The 26,962-nt window shown below is 36.6% G+C and overlaps 3 protein-coding genes across 3 annotated transcripts; 1 reads left to right on the top strand and 2 right to left on the bottom strand.

Moving 5' to 3' along the window:
- Window positions 1–640: 640 nt before the first annotated feature.
- On the top strand, window positions 641–1,702 carry LOC120590121 (olfactory receptor 51I2). Its single transcript, XM_039847757.1, has one exon. The coding sequence runs from the start codon at window positions 716–718 to the stop codon at window positions 1,658–1,660; it is 945 nt and encodes a 314-aa protein (XP_039703691.1). The 5' UTR covers window positions 641–715; the 3' UTR covers window positions 1,661–1,702.
- An 8,792-nt stretch (window positions 1,703–10,494) lies between these two features.
- On the bottom strand, window positions 10,495–11,439 carry LOC120590120 (olfactory receptor 51I2-like). Its single transcript, XM_039847756.1, has one exon. The coding sequence runs from the start codon at window positions 11,437–11,439 to the stop codon at window positions 10,495–10,497; it is 945 nt and encodes a 314-aa protein (XP_039703690.1).
- Window positions 11,440–20,871: 9,432 nt separating this feature from the next.
- LOC120590119 (olfactory receptor 51I2-like) lies at window positions 20,872–21,816 on the bottom strand. The gene has a single exon (XM_039847755.1). It carries the CDS (start codon window positions 21,814–21,816, stop codon window positions 20,872–20,874), a length of 945 nt encoding a protein of 314 aa, XP_039703689.1.
- Between the last annotated feature and the right edge of the window lie 5,146 nt (window positions 21,817–26,962).

Raw genomic sequence — 26,962 nt, 5'->3', positions numbered from 1 at the left:
CGATGCTCTCCCACAGGCTGAATGTTAGTGTAGCTATAGAATAGTTAAGGGAGAATTCATAAGTTTTCCAAAAACAGGACCAGCTTTGTGCCTTTGCAGACACATATGGGTTTGTGTTTGTTTGTTTGTTTGTTTGTTTCTTTGTTTGCTTTTTTTGCAGCAACTCTGCCAATGAAAGGCTGATCTCCCTAAGCAGTCAATATCTTCCACTCTCACTGCCCCTTCCCTCCTTGACCAAACTGCAGTTCAAACTAGTTCTGGGGAATGTTCTCATTAATCAAGGATATATTTAAATACTTCTGAGTTACTGATAATTCAAACCCCTGGTGTCTTTTTATAACCACCTATGAATTGTAGCTAATACATTTCCATTCTATGATGCTTCTAAAACATTAAAATTGTGGAAACTAGAGTTTAAATATTTTTCTTGTAATTAACTGATATTTTTGAAGTGTTTGTCAATGTTTTTCTTCTTTCATAAAGCAGAGGGCAATAGTAGCCTAGATGTGGCCTGGTGATCAGAAAATATAAAGAAATGAAGTTTGCCTGCATTTTCCCAAAACCAGTGATTTCATGAACACATCAATTCCAACTGTGTAGACATCATCTGCTGTGTCCATTACTCCATCATTTCTTGTCCTTTGGTAAATACAACTCTCAGAAGTCTCCAAGTCAGAAGGTCTGATCCTGAGAAGTGTCCTGGCTTCCTCCTGCCATGGGGTTATTCAATGTCACTCACCCTGCTTTCTTCCTCCTGACTGGTATCCCTGGTCTGGAGAGCTCTCACTCCTGGCTAGCAGGGCCCCTCTGTGTGATGTATGCTGTGGCCCTTGGGGGCAACACAGTGATCCTGCAGGCTGTGCGAGTGGAGCCCAGCCTTCATGAGCCCATGTACTACCTCCTGTCTATGCTGTCCTTCAGTGATGTGGCCATGTCCATGGCCACACTGCCTACTGTGCTCAGAACCTTCTGCCTCAATGCCCGCAACATTGCTTTTGATGCCTGCCTAATCCAGATGTTTTTCATTCATTCCTTCTCCATGATGGAGTCAGGTATTCTGCTGGCCATGAGCTTTGACCGCTATGTGGCCATTTGTGATCCTTTGCACTATGCTACTGTGCTCACCAATAGAGTAATTGCTGGAATGAGTATAGCTGTCACTGCCAGGAGCTTCATCACCCTCTTTCCTCTTCCCTTCCTCATCAAGAGGCTCCCTATCTGCAGATCCAATATTCTTTCCCACTCTTACTGCCTGCACCCAGACATGATGAAGCTGGCCTGTGCTGATATCACTATCAACAGCATCTATGGACTTTTTGTTCTTATATCCACCTTTGGCATGGATCTGTTTTTTATCTTTCTCTCCTACATGCTCATTCTACGCTCTGTTATGTCCATTGCTTCCCATGAGGAACGTCTCAAAGCTCTTAACACATGTGTGTCACATATCCTGGCTGTACTTGCATTTTATGTGCCAATGATTGGGGTCTCAACAGTACACCGTTTTGGAAAGCATGTCCCACGCTACATACATGTCCTCATGTCCAATGTCTACCTTTTTGTACCCCCTGTGCTCAACCCTCTCATTTATAGCGCCAAGACAAAGGAAATCCGCCGAGCCATTGTCCGTATGTTTCGCAGAGTCAGAATGTCACTTTAACATTTGGCTTTAAAAATTTGATGTTTATTGTAGATGTAGGCTTTCATCTGTGATGCCATCATGATCATTATCATCGTCATTATCATCATCATATTACCATCAAGAATAAGATAAGGGTGCGGTTCCATAGTGTAGCGGTTAGCACGTCTGCTTCACACACAGAAGGTCCTGGTTTCGCAACCCAGTGGAGCCACGGTCCATGGTCTACAGCCATGCCACCCTGAACAAGCTCGATGTCTGATCTCGGAAGCTAAGCGGAGTCAGGCCTGGTTAGTACTTGGATAGGAGACCACCTAGGAAGACCAGGTGCTATAGGCATAAATAATCATAGTAAATAATTTTTTTAAAAAAAGAATAAGATGAGGTACTGGGGAAAAAGTAAACTATTAAGAAATGGAGTAACCAAACTCATAACACAAACCAAATGCGTAGTACATTCAGTAAACGTCAATGACATTATTAGATAAATATTGGCAGCAGTTGAGTGATTAGACAAAGCTTTACAGAGGAAGATTAATCTAAGCTAAGAATTATTTTCTATCATAATAAATGTTACTAATATAATACACTGAGTTGTTGAAAGTGCCAGGTTCTGAAGATCTAAATTATTTATGTGCCTTAATTCACTTCATCTTCATAACAATTCTACGAGGTACAGAGAATTACATACATTGTTCAGGGTAATACATAATACAGGATCCAGATGAGATTCAGTACTGGTCTGGCTCCAGCATTTGTACCCAACCAGTACAAATACTGCTTCTCTGTCCAATGGCCTCACTATCAACATCACCATTGCTCTCCTTGCTGCCACCATGTGCATTCCCAAACATTCATCAGTTGTTTTAACTTCACAAAGTGAAATTTGAGGTACTGACAGAACTTGCCATAAGATGTAAGAACAAATATGACCCAGGAAAACTGATAGATGTTGACATCTAGTAGAAATTCTAGGTCCTCTCTGCTTCCTTTATCTACCCACCACTCAATACCACCTGCAAGAAAAAGTGTTCACTATCTGAACCATAAACTCTTTTCTGACATTGTACCAGATGCATGACTTCTCTTTTTCTTCCCTCGTTGGGATTTTAATTTTCCTTTACACAATGACATAAGAAATGTCAGAAATTATGTCCTTCTAGGATTCCCAGCTACAAAAAGGCCTAGGATAGGCAGAGTAGAGCATTTATGATTGAGATATTAGGAAATAATTCGTTCAGACTTCTCATATTGATTTTCCTTGCCTATTCTTTCCTTTATATCAGTTGAGTGATACAATAAAAATTGTCTTGGCCTAATTTTAGGGCTCCCAGAATAAATTTGAGCTTACTTCTAGACTCAAATAAAGAAGATGGCCTACCGAGTCTAACCTAACTCATCAGAGAAACTGGGCTGGAGATCTCATCCCAGCAGATCATATACTTACCTAGATTTTTTTAAATCTCTATATAAAGCTCTATGGAGGAAATACAAAGGAGAAGTATCAGTGCCAGAAGGAGAGAACTATTTCTGAAAGGAAACAGTGTAAGTATTTGGAACCCAGATTTCCAAATATGTCCGTAAGTACGATGAGACACTCATAATATATGTGCCCTGTATTCTAAATAAGTGATTTTTAGGGGTATGATTGAATAACATACATCGGCTTGATTTTAATGGAAATTAATTGAGGTATTAGAGGTCTAGAGTCAGAACGTGGTCTTAGTCAATTTAAATAATAACCTTTATGATTTATGCAAGAAGATCTTTATTGTAACATCAAATAATAATATTTATAATGCCTTGAAAGTTAGTTTTAAATGAATATATAGATGCAAAAGCAAGACTTTGGAAAGCTTCTATATAAAAGTGAAGAAATTACTTACTGATTCAAACCCCAGGGAGCAAGAGACAGACATCCTTTGACCACAGACCTGACTTTGAAACTCAGTGGTGTAACAGGAAAAAGGACAGGGGAATATGAGTCTCCTAGAAAGAACCCCTAGCTCCTCTCCACTTTATTCCTTCCCTTTTTTCTCCATCATCAATTAGAAATTCTGCTTGTTTGTAGGGGATAAGGGAAAAAGCATTTTGGGATTTTGTCTCCTCTAGTGAGGCAGGTGCCATAAGAAAATCTTAGGGCCACTCCTGCAGCATCCATCTAAAGAAGGCCTCAGATAAGCCATTGTTTAGCCTTAAGTAAAAACACTTTTTTTTTAACCAAATATATTGAACATTTTATTAATTCAATACTGAATCAATATAAAACGAGATATGTTACATTCTTTTTTTTGGTACTAAATCTTTGAAACCTGATATGTATTTTACACTTACAGCACATCTTCATTAGGACCAGTGACATCTCAAGTGCTCTTGTGCTACCATATTGGAAAACACAGTTTTAGACCAAGTGAGGGCTTATTTCTCTCCCCAAATCTTGTCTTTGGATGGGCAGTGAATGTTGTCTGAGCTGAGTGCCTAGTCCAAAAGACTCTGGCTTTTTCCTCCTCTGTAAAATGAAGATAATAATAGAAACAATCTCATAGGATTGAATAAGATAATGCATGTAAATCACAGTACATGCTGGAAGTAAGTCTCCATATATGTTAACTGTTATAATTTTTATTGTTTATTTTGCAAAATGAGCTTACCCGTCTTAGAAATTCCCTTTTGATTTTCACTACACCTTTTAAAAAACACATATCACATTCTATCTGAAATTATGTAGTTGGCCGTGTAACTGCTTTAGGTCCCTTTTGTGATTGTAGGTTTCCTGGGAGCAGGTACTGTCTTATTTATCTTTGCAAGCTGAGCAGTTCCTAACATTGGTTCTTTCACTGTGTTTATTATGTTTCACAATGCCTAATCCTTTTGGCCTTGGTGAGATGACGAAGATGAGAATTTCAAGTAGACAAGAATATATAGGGAATAAAAAATTGAATGGAGGGACAGATATTTGAACCACAAAAATTAGAAATAGTAAAACTGGTAAAGGAATTTTTGGATGAACAATGTGACCCTATAAAATAATCCTATTTTTATCTCAGCTTTTCTTCTATAATAATGATAATCACAAATTATAATGATTATTGAGATATAATGGTTATTGAGATATTTTATTCAATGTTTTAATTTATTTTTGCAAACTTGACAGTTAATCATCTGAGAGTTGATCTCTTCAGGTTAATTTCTAAATTCTTTGCCATTTTATGATTTTGGTAACTATTTTCTTTTTTTTATTTTTATTAATTTTTTATGGTGACATTGGTTAACAAAATCCAATAATTTCAGCTATACACTTTAACAGTAAAGCATATGTATATTTACACTGTGTGTTCACCTCTCAGAGTTCTTTCTATCACCACATATTTGACTCCCTTTACCCCGTCTACCTCCACTCTCCCACCTCCCTTCTGCCCTCTAGTAACCACTAATCTATTGTCTATGTCCATAAACCTAAAAGCAACAAATGAACAAGACAAACAAAAACGCTCTTTTAATTCTTTTTATTTACCAAGATTTTCTTTGAACTCAACATTTTTCTCTATTGATGGAAAAATACTTAGATTTTGACCTAGTAAGAAGGAGAAAAGAAATTCTTATGCTTCTTTTATTTTGATCCCCTTACGCCTGAAATCTAAAAAAATTACAATACCAAACATGGTTTACCTAAGCTTGTGAAGGGACCATTTTGAAGTTTATGGAGAAAAAAAAGAATCCGAATAATAAAGGTCATTATTTTGTCCTGCCTCATCGTGGGAGCATATCTCATTCTCTGGGCCTGTGTCAGGTGGGTTGATGAAGAGAGAGAAGAAATTAGAACAGAGTTATGGTAAGATAGAATTTTTGATCTATGCCTCATACTAACACTCATAGAAAAGTTAAAATAACCAGAATGTAATACAGAATCGAAAAAAAAACAAATTCATAATGTGTGGACTTGTATAAAATTAATTTCTGTGTAGCCCAGGATGTAGGAGAACCTTCAGAAACGACAGCATGATCAAGAGGGTAATGGACAAGCCACAGGGCATAACTGACCATCAGCCTCACTTCCTGAGCACCACCGAGAGGTCCAGCCCTACCTCGTGAAGCCATTTCCAAATCTGATCAGCACTGCTCGGACAAGACTACTTTGTTGCTGCAATTACAATTCAGTTGGATGAGAAATGCTCTTCACCCAGAAACTGTTTTTAAAAAGGAATAAATAAGATCAGAGTACAAAGAGTTTATCTTCTGAGTTAAGGTTATTGTGAATTTGTCAAACTGGGTGTAAGTGGATGTGGTTTGTGTTCATATTTGTAAGATAAATTGGTTTTTCTTTTTCTTTTCTTCTAATATCTATAGAAAACTTGTTTATCAAATATATGTAAGAAAATAAATACAGGAGATAAATGATCCGTTAAGTGATTATTTAATTTAAGTACTTTGCTACGTGTGTAACTATAACTCAGGGATCAGCTAAAACCACCTAAACATTTGATATTTCACTGAAATTTGTATAAGCTTCCAATACTCTTTAAATGGAAAATATAATTCCCAGCCAAAACTTTCTATAAATTTCTGGAGTCATGTATCACTTACCCAAAACATTGGTATATGGCAGGCTTTATCAAATTTTAGATGACAAACAGATCTCAACTAACAGAAATGCAAAAAGCGAAATTAGTTATTGGATGATCTTGAGTTTGCATCATTTACTGCCAGTTATGTTGTTCAAGAAAATTTCTCTCTAAAGAGTTTCTTAACTTTCATTCCTCCTAGCAAAGATATTTAGTTACTGTCCTTTACTCAACTTCTGGTCTAAAATATGTAGATACTTAGTGGGGAGTGTCAGGGAGTGGGTATAATTCTTATGGAAAAATGTATAAGCTTCTCTTTTGACTTTTTTGTTTGTTTATAAGAAACATAACAAAAGTGTATTCATTTATTTATTCACTCAGCAATAGTTATTGAAACCTACGATATAGCAGGCACAGCATTAGGCTTGAAGGCTCAGTGATTATGGGGTTTAGTCATTAGAGTTTATGAGAGAAACCTATTTGAAGAGAAATGAAAGGATTATGTCAAAGTTTTCTGAGACACATTTACTAACGACATATTTCTTTTTAAGTACCCCTTCCAACACTACCCCACGTTTTGAATGGGTGCAGCGTGATGGAGGAGTATTACTGGTGGAAATGTAGGAAATGTTTATGTGAACTGTCTTAAGGCTATGTATTTAAGGCAAATGTCCCATATTACAGGCAAAAAGAAAAAAGTTTCTTGCATGACAATCCACATTTTTACAATGAAAGACAGACTGTAAGCAACAATGAATTAGAGTCAACTTTAATTATGAGTCTCAACAGTCAAGCCCAATATCTCTGACTGAGACAAATTCTACTGTAAATATTTAACAGCTTACAATTGGTAGAATGCTTAGGAGCTCTTTCAATATGCGACATGACATTGTGTAAACAAATTCTATTGTGTAATTTTAATGCAAAAAATCTAAGAGTCAGCAATTTAATAAGTAAATGTTTGACTAAATGTAGAAGAGGCAAGTAAAATAAATACAAAACCTCCCAAATAAAATTTCTGCTAAACAAATATATTCAGAATTTTATGTAACCGGGTTGTAGACCCTAGAATAAAAATATTTCCCATGTCAATTATTCAACAAAGTATGGAGATCGATGGTTACATTCAAAAGGAAATATCATTTAACATTTAGAATTCAAATATCTACAAGAACATTTTTACAAATAATGTAGGAAAACAAATTTATTGTTATTAGGGGAAAAGAGAGTTATAAGACATGATTCAGGTATAAATTGGACAATTGAGAACTATTTTGAAACCAATCCTGATTGATTTTCAATGTAATTTCTTAAAGAACTTTTAGCCTCCAGTTCACACAAAATATTATAAACAGGTTTATAATTTATTATTTACTTATATGTCAGTACACTACTTAAGTACTAATTTTATCTGTTTAACCAAATACAATTTATCTCAGAAAGAAAAAGCCTTTTTTTGCAAGTACATTAATTAGAGAATTTGTCAATATTTATTAGGCAGCAATAAAACATATACATATATACATACATATATGTAGTGGATTATTTTTTTCATAGTAAGAAAATAAAAGCTTTTAATTATCTGTCCCCTTAACATATTTCTCTATAATTTATATTCAGTATAAAAGGTTATATTTATTCTGCGTGTGTGTGCACAAGCATGCATGTGCAAATGCTTCAATTGTCCTTATTTAACTAAGAACTGGAAGGTGAGCACTTCTATAACACTAAAATAAATTTCTAACACCATTTCGTGCAGTGATCCTTTACTTAGTCAGAGCTTAGCTTAACACATCTGTATTCAATTGGTGAGACACACACAAAGAAACCTCTCCTAATGTCACACGCTGTATGTTATCGGGAATCAGGCTCAGTTCATCTCCATATCTCAGTGCTCAGCATAGAGCTAAGACCATATTAGTCATCCAGTATGTGTTTGCTAAATGAATAAATAAGAGATCACTGCACAAAATGATAATAGAAATAATTTAGTGTTACAGTAGTACTCACTCTTCCGATCCTCATGCTTTTTTCTGTAAATTCTCAATTTTGCAGTTGATATTAAGATATATATATATTTTTTAAAGCCTAAAAATACTTAAATCAACAATGTTTTTTAAATATTTAGTTATAGACATTCAGAAGCATTAGGATAAAAAAAACATTTGTATTTATTTTAAAGGAAGGTCCCACTGTAAATGATTCTAAATGCCATGGGTTGATCTTTGTCTTTGTCTTTGTCTGTTATTTTTGCTCATGACTGTATACAGAGATAGTTTACATCCAACTTTTATCCTCACATGTAAGGAAGGATGGTTTTCCTGGACAACTGGCAGAAGGGCTCTCTGGACTGGAAGGGGATGACAAGGTAGCTTTTCCAGCTTCGTGGCTCTAGAGCTCCCTTTGATGTTGTGCGAATAGTTCAAAGTAGGCCAGTTCTGTGTTTCAGAGCTAAGTCTGTTTCTAGAAGATATTTGATTTCCTTCTTCAGTTCCAGCCATAGAGCTCTACAGGCCTCCCTTCTAAGTTGTACCTGCAGCTTGAGAAGTTGATGTAGCTGCAACAGCATTTTCTTGCATCCTCTATAGCCTTTCTACCTCTCATCAGAACCTTCTTTCTCTCTTACTCATGTGATCTTTACCTGTTGTATGTGGTTTCTTTTAGGCTGAGGTTATATCTCTTCAGAATAACTTTCTGAATTTCTGAGTTTCTCAAATGCTTAAAACTACAGTTGCATTGCTCAGTCTGCTCAAGTACATGAGGACTTGGACCTTGTAAGGATTTTTCGCAGCTTCACCAATCGATCTCAAAGCTATCTGCCTAGGTTTCTGCTTAGGGTGTAGTCCTCTCCTATTGATGGTGGGTGTTTGTGATTTTTTTATTATTGTCATTTTGTGTTTTTTTAGCTTAAATTTGTCATCAGAGTAAATTTTGTTATTTCTTTCACTACACTGTTTCCTACCACATAATTTCAAATTTTGTGGTTTGGCTATACCTCCCTTGTTTAGGATACTTTAGAGTCTCCTGTTGAAGACATTATCTCTAGGTTTCTATTTTTTTTTTTTTAATAATGGTTGGTCAATTTGGCACTCAGAAGATGTTTACAAGAAATTCATATGTCTAGGGCATCATCATATCATTCAGTCACTACAGGTTTATTTTATAAAAGTTATTCATGATTCTTGAGGAAAAAAAAAAGAGAAAGAGATTTTTTTTAATGTGATAACTTTTTGTTCCAGTGTCTGCTTTCCCCGGTCATCCAATAGGTTGAATTATGCCTTGGCCTGTCTACTGCCCAGTTCAAGTGCCCACACCATTGTACTTACCTCTTCAAGTGTCTGCAAGCCTACATGTTCTGTGCTGTGCGTGCTTTGCATGAATTTGAAAAGAATCCTCTCTCTTCATGGCTGTTACTCTCCATGGATTATGTTCTATAAGTTTTCTGGTACCTTTTAGCCAGCTCTCCTCTGCTTTATCATATGCTGAAGACTCCAGTCTTGGGCGCTCACCACAGGCCATGAAAGTCCATATTCTGGCAAATCATGGGTCGAACTCCCAATGCCTCTAAAGCAGACTTGCCCCACTATTGATCACTAGCATCTATTTGCCATTCATATTGTGTGTTTGCTAGCTCCCTAGAAGAAAGTTAATTCTCCTTCCCCTAGCAGTCATGCCTGAGGGATGACAACAAATGATTATTTTTTCATAAAACTTCTCTTCTGGTTTTAAACTTCTGAGTTTTAGGTGTTACGTGGTTTATAGTGCATGGTCAATATGACAAGCATATATGTCCCATTTTATAGGATTCAGAAATGTTTTTACTTATTTCAAAAGTGTAATCACAGCTATTATGTATCTTTATTTTTTTAGGTTTAAAGATACTCAAAACTGATATTACTTTAAAATTATTATGTGATAGCTATTATCTCAAGTAACATAATCCCCAGCCACACTATGGTTTATAACATGCATTCATTTTTGTCTGTTTTTGAGATTTAATTGAAAACATAGATGATATTAGTGTACTGGGACAAATAAACGAGTCTAATCGAAGACCCACTTCCTTGTTAATTCTGAGAGAAGTTACCTGTGGCAACCTGTGACATGTTTAATTACAATGTAAGGTGGCCTGAAGTTTCAAGTTATACCATATGACTAATGACGTGTACCCAATCATAGGTCTATTCATAGAAGGAGATTGAAATCCTCCAAAGGACTAGCCTAGTACACCCAAAAATCAGCAATAACAACAAATTCTTAGGGTACTTAGCTTTACAGAAAGTCTCTTCCTGGTCACAGCTTATGTCCCAATAACATCTTGCGTAACCTCTTACGAATCTCCTTAGTCTTAATGGAATAAATAATTGGGTTGAGCATTGGAGGCACAAAGAGATAAACCAGGGACATAAATTTGTGCACATGCTCAGGAGCATGCTTCCCAAATCGATGAACCATGGACACACTAACCATGGGCACATAAAAGATGAGTACAGCACAGATGTGTGACACACATGTGTTGAGGGTCTTAAGTCTTTCCTCCTTGGAGGCAATGGCCAACACAGAGCGTAGTATGAGCGCATAGGAGAAGAGGATGAGCACTGAGTCTACACCGAAGGCAGAGATGACAATGAACAGGCCATACATACTGTTGATGGTGGTGTCTCCACAGGGCAGGCGGATCAGGTCTGGGTGCAAGCAGTAGGAATGGGTAAGCACGTTGGCCTTACAGAAGGGCAGCCTCTTCAGAAGGAAAGGCAGTGGGAAGACCATGCAGAAGCTGCGGATGATAATGACTATGCCCATATGAGCCACACGGGCATCAGTGAGCACAGTAGAATAACGCAGGGGGTTACAGATGGCCACATAGCGGTCAAAGCTCATGGCCAGCAGGATCCCAGACTCTGTCCAGGAGAAAAAGTGGATGAAGAACATCTGGGCCAGGCATGCATCAAAGGCAGTCTCTGGGGCATGAAAACACCAGGCAGCCAGTACAGTAGGCAAAGTAGAAAAGGACACACCCAGGTCATTGACAGACAACAGAGACAGGAAGTAGTACATTGGCTGGTGCAAGCTCTGCTCCTCCTTTATGATGAAGAGAATTAGGATGTTGCCCAGGATGGAGACAGCATAAAGCAGCAGGAAGAGGGCAGCTAACCAATGCTCCAAGCCCTCCATCTCTGGGAGGGCTGTTAGTGTGAAGCTAGTAGTGCTCGAGATGTTAGTTCCAAAACTTTTCATTAGGGTCCCTGAGTGGCTTTTAGGAAAATACAATCAGAGTGAAGTGAGGTCAGAAAATGGAATGGACACTGTACTCAGGATGGAAGGGACAATGACATTTATGTTCCATACCAAAGATTATGAAAGGGTAAGAAAGGAGTAGGGCAGAGGTCATCAGTTCTATCTCAGGTCTTCTGCAGTATAACCATATCCACAGATAGGCCATGGTCTCTGACTCCTTCCCCACAAAATCATTTGACATTTTTGGGGGGGCGGCGGGGAGGGGGACACTATCTTTTATTCTTTCTGTCTCTGCATTTTTTACAGAAAGATTTAAATCTTTCTCCAGTGGCGGAAAATGGCTTTGATCCTTTTCTCTACCAATGCTTAGCCATCACCTTCTTCAAGAGGCAAGGTACTGTGTGTCCTCCATGAAGTCTTTCATAATACTCTCCACTTAACCATCACATTCCTTCTGGTATAAGTGACATCATTTTTGTCTGTATTCTGAGCTATGCCTCCTCTCTTGCCTGCACTCAAGCGTTATTCCAGCTCCTCATCCTCTCTTTGTTGCTTGAGCTCATCATTTATTCTCCAAGGGTCCAGAATTTCATGATCCTCCACTCCTGATTGCTCTTGATTTTTCTCTCCAACATATTTACACGTATTTTCTCTGTTTAGATTAAGGATTCTCAAACTAGGCTGTATATTAGAGTCACTCAAAGATCTTTAAAAAGCTCCTTTGCCTGCGCCATGTGCATATCAATTAAGTCAGAATCTCTAGCAACGAGAATCAGTATTTTTTTCAAAACTTCCCAAGTGATTTCAAAAGGCAGCCACATTTGAAAATTAGAGGTTTAAATCATTTCTGTGAGCTTCACATATGTCTCACCTCAAAACAACTTCTTCTTTATTGAGAATCATATCAAGATTTACTATCATAGGAAACAAACAACAATAACAAAAAGTCTTTTTATTGCCCCACGTATTTTTCTAAGAATCGCTCATTTCTCTGCTCTCTTTCATAACTAATATCTTCAAAATTATTTCTACTCATAAAGTCCTTCTCATCTCTCCTCTATATGTTAATGATCTCAAATGTGTGTGTCTAACTCAGACTTCTCTTCTGGCTATGGACTCAAACATCTTGCCCCCCACTGGACTATCAATTGAAATAACGCATCAGCATCTAAAATGTGACAAATGCAAAGCTGAAGTTTTTGTGAATCACCATCCTTGATCCTCTCCAATATTTGTCATCTCATAAAAATTCATCACCATCTCTTCACAAAGCCAGAAAAACTGAGGAGACATGTCCCACTCTCTCCCATTCCCAGATCTTATTAATCTATTACCACCTTTCCAAAATATTGGTTCTCTTATTTCACTTCCAACTGTAATCCATCCCTCAGCACCTTTAATTAGGATTTCTGCATTGTTTCTTGCTGATTCCTCAGCTTAGTGTCATGCCCCTCTCTAAATCATTCCCCACAAAGCAGCCAAATTATTTGTTTATAATATAAATAAAATGCTGTTACATGTCTACTGGAAATTTTTCAATGGCTTCCCTTACCTTTTGAAATAATATTCAAATAAAATTCAATCATCCTTACCATGGCACATAGGCTCTACCTGGGAACTTATTCTAATCATTTATTATATCTCTGCTCATGATTGTATGTCCCTGTTATATATACTCATACATATTTTTCTTCATGACTTTTATTACACTTTAGAATTATACTGAATTATTACATATGTTTGGTTATTTGATTAACATCCTTCTCCCCCAGTAAATTACAAGTTTCCATAATTGTGTGTTTTTCTTCTCATATCCACAATGCTTAGTCAAGTCACTGGGTATAGAACCCTGGGACTAGGACTCAGGTTACCAGTTCTAGTTTTAATCAATAAATATTTATTAAATAGATAAATAAACTATCTTAGGAATAAGGTATCATGAGCTTTTTCAAATATTTGTACTCTGATCACTTTAGGATTTTGAGGCTGTGAATGAGATTTCTACAGACTTCAGTGAGGGGACAGCTTAAGTCCCAACTTACCTTCGCAGGACAGTTCTGGTTGACAGGACAAGAGAGGTAGGTGAAGTGCCTACCAGGGAAGAAGCACCAAGAACTCTGCACTCTCTGCACACAACTTCCCTACCAGTCTCCACCTCCTTCATGCCCTGAGTTATAAAACTGTCTCTTAAGAGTCCCCAGAGCCCAGTAAGTCCCAGGACTCAGAAGTGGCTGGGGCAGCAGGAAATGCAAAAAAAAAAAAAAAAAAAAAAAAAAAAACTTTGGTTGTTTTGTTTTGTTTGGCTCCTCTGTGGCCTGGCATTTATCCCGCTGAGAAGCTTCAAAGAAATTAAGAGGTAAAAGTGGATTGTCCTTCATACTATAAAAGAGAGCATGAGACCCAGATACAATTCATTCAGTAAGTTAAAAACAGAGCTGGATTGAATTTCAGACCCTCTGACTGTCATGGCAAGTTTGAAAGGAAGGCGGTTGTCATATCACAACTCTTCTAATTCACTTTCCAATTTACAAAAAATATTTTTAAGTAAAATTTCATCATATTATTTCCATTTCCATTATGATAAAGTCCAAACTTTTAAATGGCCCAGAGGACTCTGTGTTATGGGTCCATTACCTTCCTTTCAAACTTTATCTTGAACCATTTCCCCTTTGTTCTTTCTATTGCAATCATAATGATCTTTCAGATTCTTTAATATGCAGGGTATACTCCTTCCTCATGTCCTTCACAAATGCTGCTTCTCATTTCCAGGAAGCTTTTCCCCACTCACCTTCACTTCATTTGGCTAGCTCCCAATCCATTAGCTCTTGGCTTAAACTGCCCCATGGAAGATTCCTCTAACCTTCTAGCCTATGTAACATCCTCCATTGTTCTTTTCTAGTGCCTTGCAGAGTTGTGGTTAAGTGACCTAATATAAACAATAAATTATTTATTCCTTGCCTCTCTTCTACTACATTACTGTGTAAGTTCCATGAAAGATGAGCCTATGTCTTTCTTATTCTTTAATATACTCAAAACATTCAACACAATGTTTAGCAAATAGCAAGCATACAACTTGCCATAACTAACACCATGAGCATTACAGTATCAGTATTTTTTCCATGTGTCTGAAAAATAGGTTACCATGGTATCTGGTTAATCACATGTTAAGGCACATATGATGTGAGCACACCTATTCAACCTATGCTTTTTTGTCAGTGTATCTAGACACCTATCAGCCCACAGTGCAGAATGGCCCACACTTGGGTGTTTACTTAAAATTGTTTTTTACAAATTTTTTCTCATTCAAAACCATCTTTTCATTCCTAGATGGGATCTCTGTAATGTATCTGATTTACTTGTCTACCTTAATTAATCCAAGCCAGTATTCACTAGAGAAATCTTCGGCCCTGAGGGCTGTGTTAATGCCCCGTCTCCAGATTACCACAGATAGGAATCATAGCATCTTATCTCACTGGATTGTAACTATTTCCCTTCAGTAATAACATCTGTGTATACTTACTGAGCATTTTATGTGTTGGTCAACTCCACTAATTCACTTAAACTTTACAACAGCCTTATAAAACAAATACCACTATTATCTATATTTTGTATATAAGGAAACTGAGGTACAATGAGTTAAATAACTTTTCTGAAATCAAAAAAAAAAATGTAAGTGGCAGAACTAGCATTTGAATTTAGGCACTCTTAACTATCATGCTGTATGGCAACATTGTGACTTAATGCAGTAGATGCCTCTCTGCCTTATGCTCCATAAATTACTTCAATGTCTAATATGAGGCCTGGCACATCCTGGGTACTCAATAAATAGCAACCGAATGAATGGATAAGCTTCTTCTGTGATTTGGTACCTTGCAGATCTCCAGCCCAAACTAAGGCCATCATTGTTAAATATGTTTAGCTGTAGAAGGCAATAAGAGAAAAAATAAGAATTGCAACAGTTTTCAAAGTCATGTCACCAATTCAAAATCACACTAGTCTTGGACTATGGAGAAAGACTGCCTGGGTTCACTCTTGCTCCTTCACTTACTATCTGTGTGCGTCAGAGTCCTCACCTTTAAAACAAAAATATTAATTTTGTCTACATCACAGGACTACTGATAGGAGCCAATGATTTTTTTAATAATAAAACTTTTGAACTTTGGCACATATGAAGCCATCGAGAAATGTTGGGGGGCTGGGAGAATGGAGTGAGGGGTTAAAGAAGTACAAATTAGTTGATAGATGGTCACGGGAAGCACGGCAGAGGGAATGCAATTAGAATTAATATGATGGCTAGATGGAGGGACAGGAGAGAAAGGGAGCAATTGGGGGGATCATTTTATGAACTATGTAGATGTCTAACCAATGTACTGTATACTTAAAACTAATTTAAATAAATAAATTTTTTTAAAAGAAATATTAGTATTATTTGGTGAAATGAGCATCAGAGATTTTAAATGAGTGATAACTTAGCTCATTTGAATGAAGAGATCAAGTGGAACTAGTCTTGGTATCAGGCCTATCATAGATAAATAAGTATCTGATATTATCTTTTGATTACAAGATAAACATTCTGGCTGGTACAGGCTTCTGGTGAAGTGGATGTGGAGAGAGAAAGTTTGATGTGTTTCTAATATGCACTGGGTGGGATGAGTCTCTTGGGACCCAGAATCAGGCCCTCATAGGTAGCAATACTGGCCCTCTACAGCCCATAGCCACATTTGGAAGGAAATGGCTCCCCTAGGAAAAGAAAATACTTATCCCCTTGAGTTGAGCACTTAGAAAGCACCTCCATGGAAAGCACCTCCATGGAAAGCACCTCCAGCTGGAGTACCAACACTCAAACCTCTCCCCTGTGAGGCTCATCTTCTAGGACTGCTCGGATTATTCCCATTTGCCTTCATTTCTCTCTCTCTCTCTCTCTCTCTCTCTCTCTCTCTCATTATTTTTAAAAGAAGGTACAAATAAATACAAAATAAATTTTCCCAATTCTCTCTAACGAGACAACTACTAGTAAAATTTCTGTTAATGCTTCCAAATACTTTTTCTATGGAAATGTATGAATGTTCAACAATAATATTACCTGTTAATGTTTTTACCAAGAAAAAATTGTCAAGATTCTAGAAATGCTATTTGAAAAATATTTTATTTGAAATACTACTTTACAATGGTTTATACATTCTTCTAAGCTATCCTATGCTAGAAATCTGTTGTTGTAGTCATATCTTCTATTTCAATTAGGATAACTTTTTTGGTTTTCTTCTTTAAGTTTTAGCATTAGAGAGGTCTACTCTTTTCCTGCCCCATTTCTTGCCTTTTTAGTACTTTTGAGAGATGGTAATCTCAATTGTACAATAATTCTAAATTAACTTTAAAATCATGTTGTTGTATTCTGAAAAATACTCAGAATTATGTAAAATGAATTTGGGAAAAGATGACACCTTCAATATTTGTTTAATCTTCCCCCAAAGCACATGCTTTTGTGTCCATTCATTCAAGTTTATTTCTACTCTATCAATAATACTTAAAGTTTTATTCCATAAAATTTCTCATTAACATATTAATGAGATGCATTAATTTTTAAGTTTAACAATTTAAATATTTAGAATTAAAATATTTGCTATGTTTTTGAAACCACTAGTTTTATATTATTACATTTTATTTGTTAAATTTCTCAATTTCTTAACCTTTCCCTTTAAGCTTTTTTAATTTCTTGATCCACAGATTACATCACTTGCAAATATGGTAGCATTTATTTATCTAAGCCACAAGTATTTATTTATATATAAATCTACCATATAATTTTTGAACAATGTTAAATTCTTATGATAATTTGGTTACCAGAAAAATGAAAGTTTTCCTTATTGAATGTTTAATATATACCAACTATATAAATATTGAATATTTAATATATTGAATATTTAATATATGCCAAGTAAAGTACTAATGATCTTACATACGTTGTCTCTAAACTTTTATGTGAAAACACAACAATCTGGTTATTTTTGTACCAATTTTACAAATGAGTAAATTGAGGCTCAGAGAAATTGGGCTTTTTCCAAGGCCACCATCTGCCTTGCACTAAGTTCACACTTTCTAATAATAACAGACTTCCATTCTTTGAAGAAGGTTATTATTCAAATAAGGAGCTCTATACAGAGAAGAGCAGAATGGTATCTAGGTACTAATTCTACACAAATACATTAAAAGTATATAAAAATAATAAAACATCTGTTTACCACTGTTGTAGCTGAGGGGATCAGGTAGATGAAAGACAGGTAGTAAAGGAAATGTTAAAAATGCTGAGCCACTGCTTGGTTCATGGTATATGTCTAATAAATATTTTTTGATTAGTAAGTTTCCAGACATATAAAAACAGATAAGATATTCCAAATAGGGGCTATCTTAATGAAAATATAGAGGCATAAAGCAGCCTATTGATTCAGGAATCACTCATAGTTCCATATGGCTGGAGCAAACTTTTATTGCTGGTCGGGAGAGGGTGGTGGTTAGGAGTACTAAGACATAAGAGATGGATACAGTGGTGATGTTATTAAGATACATGTTAAGGTTTTGGACTTTACCCTTACGCAATAAGAGCCATCCAAGACTATGAGTGTTTTATAATCAGATAGATTCTTTAGGGAGATCATTCTGGCTTTAGCATGAAAAAATGAGAGAAAAGAACAGTGAAAAATAAGATCAGGTTAGAGATATTGCCAGAGCGAAGAGAAGGGTGATGATGAAGGGCCAAAATAAACCAGCAACAGTGGGGAAGTAGAGGCAAAGATTGGATAAGCCAAAGTATAACTAGAATTGTCAGGACTTAGTATCCAATTACAGATAAAGGGGTAAGGAAAAATAGCTCATTTTTGTCTCAAGATTTTGTATGTTACTCAGAGATTCCACTAAAAAATGGTAAATAATAATGTCCAAAAATGGCAAAATTACCATTTCCTTATTTTAGCTAAACATTATATGATCTAATAACACATTAAGAAAATATACAGAAATTTTTTTGATTTATTTTTATGTAGGGTGGATTTTTTTTTAATTTCATTATATACCTTTTCTGGAATCTACTATTGCTTACATATTTTTTTCATCATTTAACTCCTCTGTATGATGCATTATAACAAGAATTTTCTGAAATATGTGTCATTTTTTAAATTCTAAGATATGTGTCAATTGCTCTTTGTCTATATTGCTAAACTGTATTTACAGCTTTTAGTATTTACGCTTTTCCATTAGCATGTTAAATCTATAAAATTTTTTGATAATATAAATTTTTTTTTGTATCACTTGTCAGGATTATGTTTGCCCTTTTGCATAGCTTTCCAATTTTATTCATGATTTAAAATATATAAATGAAATTTGGGGGGAAAGTAAGGAAAAAGATCTTGTATTATAATATGTCAGAACTAGTGGGAGAATAATTGTTAACTTTTAATTTCTTCAATTTTTACACTTTACAATTTTCCCCAATAAACAAATGTATTCAAGATTTCAAATTACTTATAAAACATTTTACTGTAATTTAAAAAATACCTCTAATCTAGTACTATATATGATTCTTGTTTTATTTTTCATTTGATTAGATTTTCCAGAGGTTTGTCTATTTTGTTAGCTTGCTAAAGGATTAGTTATTGGATTACTTTCACTCTTTCTCATTCATATGCATTAACTTCTTATATTTTAACTGTTTCCAATTATTTTATACAAAATTGTATTATTTTATAATATTGTAAATTGAATGCTTAATTCCTTAATTTTCTCTTTTTTCATTTTTCACACAAAATACTACTAAAATTTACTAAATGTTATTATTAATAAAAATTAGATTATTTAACACAATTTATATGCAATTACATTTATCTCATCTTAAAAGCTAGGTAGATAGTGTATTATTTGAAATGCAAACCAATAGCTATTGTATCATATATATTTTTTTATTTTAACTAAGCTTTGACATAACCACATTATTTTATTTTATTTTTAGTGTGGTAATGGCACAGCATAAAAGCTACTCTCTTAACAAATTTCTAAGTGCACAATTATTGTCGACTATGGGTATAATGTAACACAGTAGATCTCTACAGCTTATCTACCTTGCTTAACTGAAATTTTATGCCCACTGATTACTAACTTATTCCCTCCTTCTTCCAGCCCCAGCAACCATCATTCTACTCTTTGATTCTATGAATTTAACTATCTTCTGTAGCTCATGCAAGTGAAATAATGCACTATTTGTCTTTCTGTGACTGGCTTATTTCACTTAGCATTAGGTCCTCATGGTCAACCATGTTGTTGTGTATTGCAAGATTTTCTTCTTTTTAAAGGCTGAGTAGAATTCTATTCTAATTTTGTATCCGTTTATTGGTTGATGGACATTTAGATTGTTCCTACATCTTGACTACTGCGAATAGTGCTGCAATGAACATGGAAGTGTTAATATTTCTTTGAGATTCTGAGTTCAATTCTTTTGGATAAATAGACAAAAGTGAGATTACTGGATCATATGGTTAGAACACTGAAAACACAAGCAAAAAAAAAAGGAAAACAAAAATAAACAAGTGGGACTAAATTGAACTAAAAATTTCTGCACAGTAAAGGAAACAATCAGCAGAGTGTAAAGGCATCCTATGAAATGGAAGAAAATATTTGTAAATTGTATATCTGATAAGAAGTTAATCTCCAAAATATATAAGAAACTTTTGGAAATCAATAACAAAAGAACAAATAAAATGATTTTAAAATGGGCTAAGGAGTTGAATAGCCATTTCTCCAAAGAAGTCATACAAATAACAAACAGGTATTATGAAAACATGTTCAATGTCTCTAATTATCAAGGAAATGCATAGTGGAACTCCCCCAAAACAATTACTTCACACTGGTCAAGATGGCTACTATCAAGAAAACAAAGACAACAAGTGTTGGCAGGGATATAGAAGAATCTGGACCCTGCACAATGTTGATGGGAATATAAAATAGTGCATTCACTATAGAAAATAGTATGAAGGTTCCTCAAAGAATTAAAATACTTCAATAATATTTGGGGAAAGAATCCTTCATGCCTAATGACACTATTTCCACGGTAAAAAGTAATTTCCTTTGCGACAATTCACTTTAAACAAGGATAATAGAAACATATGTGACAAATTGAGGGACTTATTATGAGAGTGTACATTTTGGAGTTAAAAAAGAGGAAAATTGAGCATTTTTTTTTTTTTTTGCTAATTATGACTCCATTTACCCTGATAAACCTGTTGGCTTGAGTCTTAACTGGTGCCAGGATGTCATCAAACATCTGGTGACAAAAATCCTAATAGTAAGTGAGTGCCCAAAGACTGGTCAAAACAGGTCTCGAAAACTCAAATTTGCAGAATAAGAATAAATATCCTTTGAATCTTGGGCTTTCAGCATGATTCTTTCTTAATACTTAGCTCTCAGTAATATTTTGCAAAGCTTCCGACGAATCTCTTTGGTTTTGATGGAATAGATGACAGGGTTGAGCATTGGAGGCACAAAGAGATAAATAAGGGACATAAGTGTGTGCACATACTGTGGTGCATGCCTTCCATAGCGAGCCACCATGGACACACCTACCATGGGCACATAGAAGATGAGCACAGCAGACATGTGTGACACACACGTATTGAGTGTCTTTAGCCGTTCCTCCCGAGATGCAATGGCAAGTACAGAGCGTAGTATGAGCACATAGCTGAGGAGAATGAATGCAGAGTCCAGGCCAAAGGTAGAGATGACAATGAACAGACCAAAAATATTATTGATGGTGATGTCGCCACAGGGCAGGCGGATCAGATCTGGATGCAGGCAGTAGGCATGAGAGAGTACATTGGCTTTGCAGAAAGGCAACCTCTTCAGAAGTAAAGGCAGTGGAAAAACCATGCAGACACTACGGATGATAACACAGATGCCCATGCATGCTACACGGACATCAGTGAGCACTATTGCATAGCGCAGTGGGTTACAGATGGCCACATAACGGTCAAAGCTCATAACCAGCAGGATCCCAGACTCCGTGAAGGAGAAGAAATGGATAAAAAACATTTGAGCCATGCAGGAATCAAAGCTGATCTTCTGTAAATGAAAGCAAAATGTGGCCAGCACTGTGGGCAGTGTGGAAAAAGACACACCCAGGTCATTGACAGACAACAGAGAGAGGAAGTAATACATAGGCTGATGTAAGCTCTGCTCCTCTTTGATAATGAAAAGAATAAGAACATTGCCCACAATGGATACAACATAGAGGGTACCAAGGAGCAGAAACATCCAGTGTTGCAAAGTTTGCATCCCTGGGAGCCCTGTCAGGATGAAAGGAGGCAACTCTGAGCTGTTGTGGGGGTTATCTGCCATGCTGGGATGAGTCTTTAGATTGTAGGACCACTATCCTGTAAAGAAGAGAAATTTAGTTTTATCAGTGACTTAGACCTAATATTTTAAGACCCTTATGTACCATCCAGCCTCTCATTTTATGGCATTAGTCATTTTTGTTCACCAAATCACTTATCCTTACCTCTCATTATCACCAAGATTTCTGGACTTGTCTGCGTTTTCTCAGTTTATCCAGCTGACCGAACAGGTTATGTTGCCTATTGCCACCATGCTCTTTCTCATGTATAAAGCTTTGAACTCTTTTCCTTATCAATCTATGGGCATCACTTTGTTCAAGACCTAAGACAAAACTCTCCTGATCACTACATTCTTGATTATCCTGCCTTCCTACTGAGTGTTCCACCTATTTACCTAACCATAAACATTTCCTCTTTCCACCGTCTTGTGTACTGAAATGAACCCTTACTATCTTATTATGACTCCCTAGCTTTCACACTTCTATAAAATCTCTCAGTTCTTTCATATATTCATCCAGACAGAAGATAGATGAAAAGATATTCGTACATAAAAATAACCTTCCAACATTAATCAAAATGCACTCTACTCCCATATTCCCACTCATCTTTTCATTCTTCTACCCATTTAGCTTAAGACCTTACTTTTCTCCCTGTATAATTTAATTTACTGAGTGAAAGTAATTTCTTAAACATTTTTTGCAACTAAATAGCACCTAGCTCTTGAAAGTCACTAAATTAGTAATCATTTCTCTATACTACAGAATTGTTTCTCATCAGTGTTCTCCATCTCTAAATAATACATCATTATGCCTAAACTGAGACTCAAAATCCAAACATCACTTTTACTCTTGCTATCCTTTACCTATCGTATTAAATTAGATAACGATCAATAAAAATATTGACCCCAAAGTGCCTTTGTCAGCATCTTTCTCCATTTCCTTCAATCTTTGTCTTATACTTCAGACCAAAGGAATTGCATTCTTGTACCATAATAACAGCCTCCTACTCTCATGCCTCTCTCTATTTCATTTTCTAATCTGGAGTAGAACTAATATTTTTAAAGGCAAATTTTAAAATGGCTTTCTTTTGATTAGAAACCTTGAATGCTCCCCCATTACCAATGGAAAAACTCCAAACTCACTAGCATAGAATTGAAGGTCTCCTGTGTCAGTACTAAATCAATATTTCTGGTCTCAAATCTCAAAATTTCCTTCCTTGTACCTCAAGATATCCAGATAGGCATAATTTGCTGTTAGCCAAACATGAATCACAGCTCCCCAGCTCCTAGAGTTTGCCCAGAATGTGTGTACATACCCATTCAGTCCATAATCTAGGCCCCAGGATCAATGATGCCCTATTCTTTGGAAATTTGGCTGGTCACAGGCAGCAGAGGTAACTTCTCTCCCACTCCTCTCACAGCTATAGGTTTGCATCAACTCTACCAGTTTCTCTGCTTGCCCTGCATTACAGCTGTGTGAGTCCTATCTTTCCTCCTGACTCACCAACTCCAAGAACCCAGCACTGACTCATTTATTGTTTCAGTCCCTTCCATGCTTAGTGCAAGGTGTTGAACAGGAGACCTACTCAGTAAGTCACTGATCCCTTCTGGGTTTTGGCTATCTTTATTGTTAATTGAAGATACTAAGAAACTTAGCTGAAGAGGTTGTGAAAATCCAAAAGTGGACAGTTGTGAAAACTCTTAGGACCAAAAACTTTGCAACTCTGAGTTCTAAAGCCTGCTCTACATCCTTACCTCCAGGCTGTCATTTGACTTTGCTTCTCCATCTGCCTCAGGACTTCTCTGTCCTTTCTTCTCAGGATGCATTTTTTTTCTCCATTCCATACCCTGAGGACTCCTTTGTTTTTCCTTCTTGAAAATGCTTTGTAAACATTTCTGTTTGCCCCTGTATGCCATATACACCCTTGATTTGGGGTCTTTCAGCACTTAAGTCCTGCCAAGTAGCTCCCAAAGCAGCTAGTGTCTGTTTATATACCACCCCCACCCCTGCCCCATACCAGATTATTCTGGGAGAAGTGTGAGGTATTTATTCACATCAAGACATTTGCATTTGAAGTATAACCTGATCAGGTGTCCCTGGTGGGAAACTAATGTCTGAGGCAGAAAGCATGGCAGGATTTCAGAGAAAAAGAGCAATGGATAGAACATATAGAACTGGAAAAGTGATAAAGGTGAAAGCGTGCAGGAAAAAATCAAAAACAAAAGCCTGACTCAGATTAGGGGAAGCCTTTTCTCCTTCAGATGGTCATATTATCGCAATAAGGATTTCTAAACTAGGGGCAGAATGCCATCGAGCCTCGGTCTGGCATGTCTGACACTCCAACTTACCTCCCTAGGAGAGCTCTATGGAAGGAAGGCACAGAAGAGGGAAGAGCGGTTAGTGGGGGTCCTGCATAATCTGCTCATAGCTCCCGGTTACCTCCGCCAACTGCCTGGCCTGAGCGATATAAGGCTACATCCAGGAAGTCCCTTGAGCTTCTATCAGCTTAGGAGCTCGTGGACTGCTGGGAATATGAAGCATCTAAAGTACTCCACACCTCTCTGACTTAGTACTTCACTGCTCATAGAAAGGAGTGAGAAGATCAGAACTGTAAGGGACCTGCAAGAATATTCTATCTAGCCCCTCATTTCATAGAAGCCGTTAGAGCCAAGAAAGAAAAAAAAAGAGGTCTCAAATTTACACAGCTTGTCAATGGCAGAATATTTAAACCTAGGTCTTCTAATTTAGCTTATGGCCTTTCTATTCTATAACTGTAATCGATAGCCACAAGAAATGCTGAATTCTATGAAGAGGGCTTCAACTGCTTATAAATTAGTGTTAACATTTGAATGTATTAGAACATGAGAAATTTCCAAGCATGGTTAAGGAATGCTGGTTCACTGTGGCTGGCCACACACACGGTATAATTCTAAGTCAAATTATAGAAAGTTTTTGCCCTGGTTAAGAAGATGTTGAAAGCACTGCACTATGCTACCTTATTCACATATGTTTACTGAATACCGACTAGGGTGACGACATAAGTAAGAAGAATTAGGTGGCAAAGTTGGGAGCTAGATAAACCCGAGTTTGTGTCTAGGATTCACCACTTACCTTGAGAAAGTGTCCAACCCACACACATCCTCATTTCTTCACCTGTAAAACAGGTGATAGCCATACTTAGATCATAGAATGATTGAGATGATTAAACCACATAAGGCATGCAAGGCATTTGGCCTATTGGCTGCCATATAGCACTTAACAGATGGTAATGATTGCTTTTAAATCCCAAACATTGGGTCCTGAAAGTAAAACAATTTGGAAATGGATATTTACCTAAGTGTTCGACACTAGAAGAATAAATTCTTAAATAGTTTGAGCAACTTATTTCTAGGAAAACACTAGCAGATATAGCTGGAAAGAATAGTGATTAGTAACAGGAGACACAGACTTGAAAGGATTGGGGAGGATAGTAAAAGAAGTTGAGTTTAGAAAGAACTTCTCAGACACCTAATGTTTGTCTTAGACTAACCAGGCTGAAAATGCAGTAGCTTTTCAACACTTACACTCATACATAAGTCAGACCAAAGAATTCAGTGCATTACCTAATGCACACCTAGATCTTCTCACAGTCACTCTGATTATCATAGGAAGAGTCAGGAAATCACCCAAGCCCTGATCAATACACACGGGTCTTTCTGAATTTTATGACACTTTTCTTTTGTCATAGTCAATGTCTTTAAATTTTCCCACTCAGAAAAAAAAAAAAAACCTGTCTTTTCATTTATGACAAGGTCACGATCCCTACCCTAAGGGTTTATGGTATAAGGTGTATGTTAACGAAAGTATAAATGTCATTCAACATTAGACACAATTTTAGTCATGGGAATGTGTAGATGAAAAGTATAACAATTACTGTTTTAGTTCAAGAGACCTCTAAGGAAACATAATAGCTCAGTGTATGCATTTTATTAAATACTTTTTACTTTTCTTGATAACTTCTTCCTGACATCTTCTGTTCTCTTGCTTCTGTCTGGATCAGTTGCTTCCCAGCTCTCTTATGCAGCTGGTGTCAAGAAATTTGTCCTACTGCTTTTCTGGGTCAGTATCCTGTTTCTTGGATCACGTGGGTTTTTGTTTCTTGTTTTTTGTTTTATCTTTCATATTTGTTTGCTGAGGGGCTTCTTCCTTCACATTTTATTTTAGAAAGCTATTTTTTTTTTAATTGGAAACCATTTTTTCATTTTTTTGCAATATTTCTTTCCTCTCCTTTTCTAGCTGTTTATAGAGAAACTTTCTTGCGCTGTACACTGTGTTAAGCACCCTAAAAGTCTGGCACAAGTTCCCCTGTGTGTGCTGGGTGCGGGGGTCCCACACAACCAAGCAATTATCAGACTGAAGCTGGGTATCCTACAATTCAAATAAATCTGACACTATCTACCCTGAGCTAGCATCAGATCTCACAGGTTAAGGGCTCAGTCCCACAGGACTGCCCTACTCTGATCTGTGTAGGGGCTATGATGAGCCATAATGTCCTCTCGCCAAACTCTCTTGTAAATAGGCTCTTCTTGTAAATATGCCTCTTTCTACCTATTCCCATCTGTGATTAAGACCTGTCTGCATAAGCTAAGGCAGCACCTCCTCTCCTTTCCTCCCAGCCGAGCAGGGCTTACCTGCCCCCACACCACCACGACCTCTGACTCTTAAGATCCCCTGAGGAATGGGTTCCAAGGACCCTCTGGCAGGTGAAGAATGTGAATGCCTAGGGGACCAGTGCTAGTAAATAGTAAGCCAGGAATATAACTCATTCTTCTTAACCTTCGGCTCCAGGGTTTCTTTTCCCCAAGCAAAATCCTCATTCCAGGGTCCTCCTAAGAAACTTTTGGAAGCCAGAAGGTAAGTTTAGCTAGAGATGAAGGTGATAGAAGTATAATAATCATCATTGATGCTCAGTGTTTACAATGTTCCCTCAACTCCATCAAGTTTGTGGGCATTGTCTCTTTATATCCGAACAACCAAATTTATAGGGAAATTCATATCCCACATATAAGTGATATCATGTGATTTTCAACTTTTTCTGTCTAACTTATTTTGCTCAGCATGATTATCTCGAGGTCCATCCGTGTTGTCACAAATGGCAGTATTTCATCTCTT

The sequence above is a fragment of the Pteropus medius genome, unplaced genomic scaffold, assembly GCF_902729225.1.
Source record: "Pteropus medius unplaced genomic scaffold, Ma_sr-lr_union100, whole genome shotgun sequence".
NCBI classification, from domain to species: Eukaryota; Metazoa; Chordata; class Mammalia; order Chiroptera; family Pteropodidae; genus Pteropus; species Pteropus medius.
This window is presented reverse-complemented; position numbering and strand designations above follow the sequence as displayed.

What these genes read in the sequence shown, in the direction of transcription:
- LOC120590121 (XM_039847757.1), top strand. Translation starts at nt 716, where the DNA reads ATGGGGTTATTCAATGTCACTCACCCTGCTTTCTTCCTCCTGACTGGT.
- LOC120590120 (XM_039847756.1), bottom strand. Translation starts at nt 11,439, where the DNA reads ATGAAAAGTTTTGGAACTAACATCTCGAGCACTACTAGCTTCACACTA.
- LOC120590119 (XM_039847755.1), bottom strand. Translation starts at nt 21,816, where the DNA reads ATGGCAGATAACCCCCACAACAGCTCAGAGTTGCCTCCTTTCATCCTG.